General features: G+C 37.8%; 1 protein-coding gene across 1 annotated transcript; it reads left to right on the top strand.

Moving 5' to 3' along the window:
* LOC106396725 (amino acid permease 1-like) lies at positions 1-9,744 on the top strand. The gene is given in 6 exon segments (NM_001315799.1): positions 1-378; positions 2,808-2,901; positions 7,866-8,080; positions 8,234-8,376; positions 8,862-9,089; positions 9,168-9,744. Coding segments are annotated over 6 exon segments (1,455 nt in total). The 5' UTR covers positions 1-32; the 3' UTR covers positions 9,597-9,744.
* Positions 9,745-10,058: the final 314 nt, after the last annotated feature.

The following is a 10,058-nucleotide window of genomic DNA, read 5'->3' on the forward strand; positions in this document are numbered from 1 at the left end:
CTTTGCTTCTTCCTCTCTCTGTGTCACACACTATGAAGAGTTTCAACACCGAACACGAGCACCCCGCTGCGGAATCTGGCGACGTCTTCGCCGAGTCCAATCCTACAAAGAACGTGGATGACGACGGCCGAGAGAAGAGGACGGGGACGTGGCTTACGGCGAGTGCGCATATTATCACGGCGGTGATAGGCTCCGGAGTTTTGTCGTTATCTTGGGCGATAGCTCAGCTTGGTTGGATCGCAGGGCTTTTGATTTTGGTCATTTTTTCTTTTATCACTTATTTCACTTCTACGATGCTCGCTGATTGCTACCGTGCGCCGGATCCCGTCACCGGAAAACGAAACTACACTTACATGGACGTTGTTCGTTCTTACCTCGGTAAGTTCTTTTTCTTGGTTCTCTTTTCACTTGTTTATTGTAAAGGGGATTGAAAACTAAATTCACTTTATATACCAACTAATATTTTGTTTTGGAAAAAGGGTTATTTACCAAATTTTCAATCATGTGAAAGAATTTACTTCTTAAAGCATGATTCTGTTTTTAAAAAGAAATATGCATCACTAAATTGGAAACTTACTTTTGTGTAGTACTTAGTTAGGAGAATGAATCTTGTATGTGCATCCGATTGGTTGTGCTAGGATTGTAGATAAAGTAAATGAAACTTTAGATTTCCAACCATTTTCTGTAAATCCCTGCCAATCTGTTTTGTTAGAAAGGCAGTGGATTTACTACAACTGCTCTGTACCTCCGTTTCAAAATCTTATCTATTTTAGATTTTTCATATGTTTTAGCATAATTTTTTTTAATTTTTTTATAATCTTAAATCAATAAAAATTTAATATAATAAAACATGCATTAAAAATATAAAAAATACATTTTTTGAAACAAAATTTTTCTCTGTAATATATAATTTAATTTTATGAAAAGGTATTAAAATTTTGACTGAACATAGAAACACCGGTAACTGTCCTTTTACTTTCAAACTATACAACTATGGTCAGTGAGATGAATAATTAGGATGTTTTTCACAAGGATGATAATTAAAACAATATGAAAGTATGTTGCCTTGTTCAATAAATTTGAGATTTTGTTCTCGCGATTGGTAGTAGTTAGGATTGTAAATTTATAATGTAGAAACTCTATAAAATAGTATTTAAATAGTTGATAAACATTAAGAGAAAAACTATGAATTCAAAGTCCTACAAGTTCTATAGTAAAAGATTGTGTTCAATGTAAAAGTGTGGTAACCGTCTTTAACTTCCAAATTTACTATTGTTGTTGAAATTATTAGTTAGGCTGAAACTTTGGCTTTATCTTTCAATAATATCTTCAAAAAAAATTCAATATCGATAAAATTTAGTACTACTGTTTACAATGATCCAAAATTGCGTAACCCGAGGAAAACAGGAATTAAACAGCATTGTTGGTTTTGGATGTTGGTGGAATTATTATCTATAGTTCCGTAGAGTATTTTGTTTTTTCTTTATGAAACAGAAAATAAAATAATAGCTTTAGAACATTAGTAAATTCCCTAAATAATAACGGACTACGTAATATCTATACTATTAAAGCAGGATCCTATTGTCTTTTTTACCTTACCCTGCCCTTTCTTTATTAACATTGCATGTTTCATTAAGGGCAATCAAGTAATATTAATAACACATCTATATTGGGCCATTATTTTCGGATCCAGCCCACTATCCACATCAGATCTCTCTTGGGCCATTTGGGCCGATTAAGAAATCAGATCCAATTCTCACATTTTTTTTCCTTTTGGCCATTGAGTCCAAGTTCAAATAATTTTTTTTTCAACCATTCTTAATTAATTTTTTTTCTTTTCTTAATATAATTTAAGCATTCATAAAAAAAAATTGATTTTTTCATTGAAAAATATAAATATTTATTAAAAGTATATAATTATTTTTATTAAATATATTAACCACATAATAAAATTAATTCATCAGAGTTATACCAAGTTAATTCATTAAAAAAATAAAGTTTAATTTTTTAAACATAAATAGTCATTTAAAATGAAACACGATAAAGAAAGATAAAAAGTTTAAGTCTTTTATAAAATAAAACACAAATATATGAAATATGACGCTAAATATTTGTCAATTGAAAAAAAGGAAAATAAACCCGCGCTTTGAAAGCGCGGGTCAAAATCTAGTCTATACTATTAAAGCAGGATCCTATTGTCATAATTACCTTAGGGGCATGTTTCCTTCACTAACATTGCATGTTTCATTAAGGGCAATTAAGTAATATTAATAACAAATCTATATTGGGTCATTATTTTTGGATCCAGCCCAAATCAAATCTCTCTTGGGCCATTTGGGCCTATTAAAAATCAGATTCAATTCTCACCTTTTTTTTTTCCTTTGGACCTTTGAGTCGAAGTTCAAATAATTTTTTTTCAACTATTCTTAGTTATTATTTTTTTTTTTCTTAATATAATTTAAGCATTCATAAAAATAATTGAATTTTTTTATTGAAAAGTATAAATCTTTATTAAAAGTATATAATTTTTTAATTAAAATATTAACCCCATAATAAAATTAATTTATCAGAGTTATACCAACTTAATTCATTAAAAAAATAAAGTTTATTTTTTTTAACATAAATAGTCATTTAAAATGAAATACGATAAATAAAGATAAAATTTTTAAGTCTTTTATAAAATAAAACACAAATATATGAAAATGTGACATTTACTAAATATTTGTCAATTGAAAAAATAAACAAAAATAAACCCGCGCTTTGAAAGCGCGGGTCAAAATCTAGTTTTCATTATTGTAAATCCACAGGTGGTAGGAAAGTGCAGCTCTGTGGAGTGGCACAGTATGGGAATCTGATAGGGATCACTGTTGGGTACACCATCACTGCTTCTATTAGTCTGGTGTAAGTCAACTATGCGTGAACATGTTATTATTACTCTAAGACCGGTTACTGTATTCATAAAGGTCGACAGACCCAAGGTATATATACAATACTTATTTGACCTAATATCATACTATATGTACCCAAAGATAAAAGGAATATTTACATAACCGAACATATGGAAATACGACAATATATTCGTATATATATATCTTCAATACCCCCTTCAAGTTGGAGAGTGAAGATCAAGAACTCCCAACTTGGGAAGAAACTCATCAAATCCTTTGCGTCCAAGTGGCTTCGTGAAAATGTCCGCGAGTTGAGAATGAGTAGAAACATGTATGGTTGCGATGGTTTCTTTGACTATCTCATCTCGTATAAAATGACAGTCGTTCTCTACATGCTTCGTTCTCTCGTAAAAGACCGGGTTAGCGGCCAGATAAATTGCAGACTTGCTATCACAATGCAAAGGAATCAGAGACATGAAGTTAATTCCAAACGTACGAAGGAGATTGCGTATCCAAAGAACCTCATGTACTGTCGATGACATTGCTCGATATTCAGCTTCACAACTGGAACGTGACACAGTCTTTTTTCTGTGTTTTCCAAGATATAGAAGAGCCACCATGAGTAATAAACCATCCAGTAAGAGAGCGACGAGAGGTGCGGCAACCTGACCAATCAGAATCACACCAAACAGATAACATAAGATCAGTGTGAGCTCGAAGAAGAATACCCTGTCCTGGATTTCCTTTCAAATAACGCACAACTCGTAAAGCAGCATTCCAATGAGCAAGTTTGGGCTTCTGCATGAATTGAGGAAGAAGATGAACCGAGTAAGCAAGGTCTGGACGAGTAACGGCAAGATAGATCAGACGTCCAACAAGTCGTCGATAGGCAGCGACGTCTGCAAGGTCAGGTCCTTTGTCGAGAGCTAAGGTCTGATTCTGTTCAACTGGGAAGGCGGCTGGTTTAGCAGCTAAGAGACCAGTTTCTTCGATAATACCAAGAGCATATTTTCTTTGGCAGAGATAAATTCCAAGAGGACCACGAGCAAGTTCCAGACCAAAGAAATATTTTGAGACACCAAGATCTTTCATATGAAAGCATCGACTCATATAAGCTTTGAACGATGCCAATAGAGAAGGGTTACTCGCTGAGACAACAAGATCATCCACATAAATAAGAACCTGAATGTATTCAGTACCACGATCCATGAGGAACAGAGAGTAGTCAGACAGAGACTGTGTAAATCCGTATGTTAGTAACGAAGAAGATAGTTTTTCAAACCAGCAGCGGGAAGCCTGTTTTAAACCGTAGAGTGACTTCTTCAAGAGACACCTTGTTTTTATCAGAACCCTTGAAGCCTGGTGGAGGACGCATATAAACTTCTTCTTTCAAATCACCGTGTAAGAACGCGTTATGAACGTCCATTTGATGAACTTCCCAGTTACGAGACGCTGCAATTTGGAGAAAGGTTCTTACTGTAGTCATTTTTGCGACCGGGGCAAAGGTTTCTTTATAATCGTCACCCTTAACCTGACTGTTCCCACAAACGACCAGTCTTGATTTAGGGCGTTCCATTGTGCCGTCGGCGCGAAATTTATATTTGAAGACCCATTTGCAGCTAAGAGCGTGTTTACCAGGAGGTAAGTCAACGACAATCCAAGTGTCGTTGTCCTCAAGAGCCACATATTCATCTTGAATTGAGTTACGCCAGATCTCATCAAGAATAGCTTGTCGGTAAGAAGTGGGTTCTTTTTAAGACGAGATAGCAGCCAGAAATTGGCAGTGACTTTCAGAGAAACGTGAGCAGTCCACATAAAACTCAAGACCATAAGGATTTTTGGTAAAGGTGATGACGACAGGTGAGATGGTCTGGAGAACATAATCTTGAAGCTTGGCGGGTATACTCTTTGTACGAAGACCACGTCCAAGTTCTTGTATCGAAGTCTCAGGTGCAGAGGTAAGTCTAAGACGGGAGCAGTAGTATCTGTAACTGGTTGCGATGAGGAGACATGGGACGTTGAATCTGTCTCTGTGATTACCGTAGGTGACACTTTATCAGGAGAACCATCCGGCGAAGAAGATGATGATTCAGGGTTAATATCGGCAGCAGTTTCAGTCGTAGAAGATGGATCAGGAGAAGATTCAGTTGGTTGAGCAGTGGGTAAGTCGAGTTCGGTAGGAGGTAATGGAGGAATAACAGAGGTCGTAGGAGCTGTAAGTTCCTCAGGGACATGCGAAGTCTCTGTAATAGTCGGAGATGGTGTTTCCGACACTGCAGGGACGGAAGAGTCTGATGCATACGGAAAGTCTGATTCACAAAAGACATCATCTCTAGTTGTAAAATTTTTTTATCGCGGTTGAGAACACGCCATCCCTTTTGACCATGAGGATAACCAATGAAAACACCTTTAACACTCTGTGCTGCAAATTTATCACCTCGATGGTTATGATTGTGAGCATAACAGAGCGAGCCAAATACTCGAAGATGCGTAAGTGGAGGTGGCATGTGATAGAGCAGTTCGTATGGTGTTTTCCCAGCAAGTAAGGGAGTGGGAGTGCGATTTATTATGTAGGCTGCAGTCAGGATGCATTCTCCCCATTGGAAGTGAAGCTTGAAAACGTAGAGCTCGAGCAACGTTCAGGATATGACGGTGTTTTCTCTCGGCACGACCGTTTTGTTGGGGCGTGCCCACGCATGATGTCTATGAGCAATGCCTTTTTCTCGAAAATAAGATTGCATACACATGAATTCAGTTCCATTGTCACTTCGAAATTTTTGTACTTTCGTATGGAACTGACATTTAACCATGGAGATGAAGTTTCGAATGGTCTTGGAGACATCAGTTTTAGCTGACAAGAGGTATAACCAGAGTAAGAAAATATCTAGCCCCACATCTAGCTGGAGTTCTGTAAGGTCCTCACACATCACAATGCACCAATTCAAACAAAGCTTTAGTTTTATTAGAACTCGTAGAGAAAGAACATCTGGTCTGTATGGCGCGAATACAAGTTTCACACGCCTTATTTCGAGAAACACTATTATTAGATAGTGAAATAGATAAAAAATCCAACACTTTAGATGAGGGATGTCCTAAGCGATGGTGCCAAACATCTGCGGTGACTGCCTTGTCTTGATGAATAGCTCCTGCAAGGGATGGAAAATAAAGACCATCAGACTGCTTAGCCACTCCAATCAGCGTCTTCGTAATGCGGTCCTGTATCAATCCAAGTTTATCAGTGATCTGAAATAAGCATTTTTTCTGGCGTGCTAACTGAGAGACAGAAATCAAGTGACATTGAAGTCCCTTGACAAATAAAACGTTCGGAAGTGTAAGCGTAGAACTCATAACTGCTGTCCCTTGCTGTATTGCAAGAGTAATTCTACCATCAGGCAGTTTTACTGGCAATGAAGCCGTGTCAAGTATATCAATCAAGGAACCGAGTGAACCAGTCATATGGCTTGTAGCTCCTGAATCAAGTATCCAAGAAAAATTAGAAGACATACCAGTCAACGTATTTGCCGGTGTCTTGCGCTCATTTAAGATTGTCACCAATGTTTTCCACTGGTCATCGGTGAGACCAGTAAGGCCAATACGGTCGGAGGAAGTAATTGTACTGCCTGAATGTTGCAGTTGGGGAGTAAGAGACACTACATTTGCTCGAGCAAGATCAGTAGATGAACGCTGTGTTGTGTTAGTTCCACGTCCAGTAGCTGAAGATAACCGTGCTCTAGGCCTGTCTCCCCACCATTCAGGATACCCTAGAGTACGAAAGCAGTTCGATGCGAGGTGACCCTTACGACCACAGCTCGTACATGTAAGCTTCATTCTTTCTTCTTTGGAGATAAACGAGTTACTCGAAGAAGGCGAGGAGCTGGGTTGATGGTTTGTGCGAACTGCATGAGCCATCGTTTCGACTTTCCCATCAAGAACACGAGTCGTATGTTTTGAGTCTTCGTCCTGAAGTAAGGCACTATACGCGACGTCGAGAGAAGGAAGAGGATATCGTGATAGAAGATTAGACTTAACAGATCCGTAGAGTGACTCGTCGAGTCCTTTGAGAAACTCGTGCAGCCTGTCCTCTTCGCTTTCTTTCTCAAGATTAACACCAATTGCACAGCCGCAGTTCTTGGTGATTCGATGTTCTGCAAGAGCAGTCCATAATTGCATCAGTTTGCCGTAATAGGCCTCAATGGACAAGCCATGTTGCCTGCAAGTCGCTAGTTCTGCTTTGATCCTTTGAACTCTCTGTCCATTGTTCACAGAATACCGACGTCGTATGTGTTCCCAATAGTCGCTCGCAATCTCAAGATGCGAGAGATTAGAGCGAACTAATTCAGTAATGGTTAACTTGATCCAAGATAGAACCAAGGCGTTGTTGGTCCACCAGTCATCGAGATCATCAGAATCTGGATGTGGTTGCGAGAGCGTACCATCAACGAAACCGAATTTCTTCCTTGCCTTAAGCGCCATACGCAAGTTAGTAGCCCATTCATGTAGTTAGGTCCTTCGAGTAATGGCTGGGAGATCACCGAGCCAGGGTTGTCGCTAGAGGAAAGATCATACGGAGATATCCTTCTCCATTGGACTTCAACACGAGATTGTGAAGAAGTAGTTTTCATACCCGATTCATTAGTCACGTCATCACCGTCATGGCTATACATCTTTACGAGTTAGAGAGAGATGAGCAGACAGTAATATGAAAATCAAAGATAAAAATTTTTGTTTATAGCTCTGATACCATGTCAAGAAACCTAGAGAGAATGAAATAGTTTCTTGTATTCATAAAGGTCGACAGACCCAAGATATATATACAAACTTATGTGACCTAATATCATACAATATGTACCCAAAGATAAAAGGAATATTTACATAACCGAACATATGGAAATATACGACAATATATTCGTATATATATCCTCAATATACTATATCAACAGTAATTTTCTCACTGATGTGGTTATGGTGTTTGCGCAGAGCGATCGGGAAAGCAAACTGTTTCCACGATAAAGGGCACCACGCAGATTGTACTTTCTCGAGCTATCCCTATATGGCGGCTTTTGGGATCATTCAGATTATTCTTAGCCAAATCCCAAACTTTCACAAGCTCTCTTTTCTCTCCATTATGGCTGCGGTTATGTCATTCACCTACGCAACTATTGGGATCGGTCTAGCCATGGCGACCGTCGCAGGTGCATAATAAATATAGTAGCAAAATTGCAATTACTAAACATATCAACTGTTGTAACAATTTATAGACCAAGTGGTCCATTAGTAAATAGTAAATGAAATAAGGCGTAAACAAGATTACAAAACTAACGGTTAATATGTTACGATATGTAAAGGTGGGAAAGTGGGTAAGACGAATATGACGGGTACGGTGGTAGGAGTTGATGTAACCGCGACTCAGAAGATATGGAGATCGTTTCAAGCGGTTGGTGACATAGCGTTTGCATATGCTTACGCCACCGTTCTCATTGAGATTCAGGTAAGTTTGTTTATTTTTTGTGAGATTCAGGTAAGTTTGTTTATTTTTTGTGAGATTCAGGTAAGTTATCAATCAAAATTTTTAGTGAGTTTTTGATAGCTTTGAATATGAACTTGTCGATAGTATTGTGGTTAGAGATAATTGACAATTACAATCAAATTCCGTGTGGACCACTTTTCTTTGCTTTACTCAAAAGAGTAAAAAATAAGAGAATCTGTCTATTAGCTTAAAGGCATACATAACATGTGCATATTAATGACAAGAAGTTGCATTCAAAGATATTGTCTATTCTCCACATCAAACAAATGAAATAATTCTTATCAACAGTGTCACGGTATTTCATACAAAAAAAAAATTTATATGTCGACTAGAAGGTGATGGTTTAATATAGATTTAAGCTTAACCTAGACAAAACTTGATGAAAGTGTAAGAAATGTAGATTTTGCATACACTACTAACTGGTGAAAACTTGATAATTTTTGCAGGATACACTGAAATCTAGCCCAGCAGAAAACAAATCTATGAAAAGAGCAAGCCTTCTGGGAGTATCAACCACCACTTTCTTCTACATCTTATGTGGTTGTTTCGGCTATGCTGCATTTGGAAACAAAGCGCCTGGAGATTTCCTCACAGATTTCGGGTTTTACGAGCCCTTTTGGCTCATTGACTTTGCAAACGCATGCATTGCTTTCCACCTTATCGGTGCTTATCAGGTAAAAAGCAAAAAAGAGAGATTGGTTTTTGCACAATCTATCTGTTCAGCTAATGAAAAAAGAAGCATGATTTTGCAGGTGTTTGCGCAGCCGATCTTCCAGTTTGTTGAGAAGAGATGCAATAGAAACTGGCCTGACAACAAGTTTATCACTTCTGAATATTCAGTAAACGTACCTTTCCTTGGAAAATTCAACATCAGCATCTTCAGATTGGTGTGGAGGACAGCATACGTGGTTATAACAACTGTTGTAGCTATGATATTCCCTTTCTTCAACGCCATCCTGGGTCTTATCGGAGCAGCTTCGTTCTGGCCTTTAACCGTTTATTTCCCTGTCGAGATGAATATTGCACAGACTAAGGTTAAGAAGTACTCTCCTAGATGGATTGGGTTGAAAGTGCTGTGCTGGGTTTGCCTGATCGTATCACTCTTAGCTGCTGCTGGATCCATCGCAGGACTGATAAGCAGTGTCAAGACATACAAGCCTTTCCGGACTATCCATGAGTGAGTGAGTTTCAGATCCATGAGAGAATAATAAAGTTATGTAGTAGTTTAGTCTTTCTTCGCAACTATTCTCTCTATAAATCCAATGAGAATACTTTGCTGAAAAGCTACATGAAACTCTGTATCCACAGCTATCAATCTAATACATATGAGCCTGTAAGAGCTGTTGCAAATTTGATTGGTCATTTATAACCATAAGAGAATAATACAGATTTTGAACAGTGACAACAATACTTGTTCTTATAAAAGTGTGCAAGTCGAACATCCAAATCTCACAAAAGTGGAGGTTAGTGTCTACGATAACATTACTGTTCTCGGTGTAAGAATCTTCCTCTAAGGCACTTCTGTTTTGCTAGTGACGTGATATGATTTTGTAGATGGAGAAAACGATCAATAAAGCGAGTGATCTCTGTTTTTGATGAATTTACTAGAATTTCTAGTCTTAAGAACTGTAACAATCCTGATT

Source organism: Brassica napus, chromosome C4 (genome assembly GCF_020379485.1).
Source record: "Brassica napus cultivar Da-Ae chromosome C4, Da-Ae, whole genome shotgun sequence".
In the NCBI taxonomy this organism is placed as follows: Eukaryota; Viridiplantae; Streptophyta; class Magnoliopsida; order Brassicales; family Brassicaceae; genus Brassica; species Brassica napus.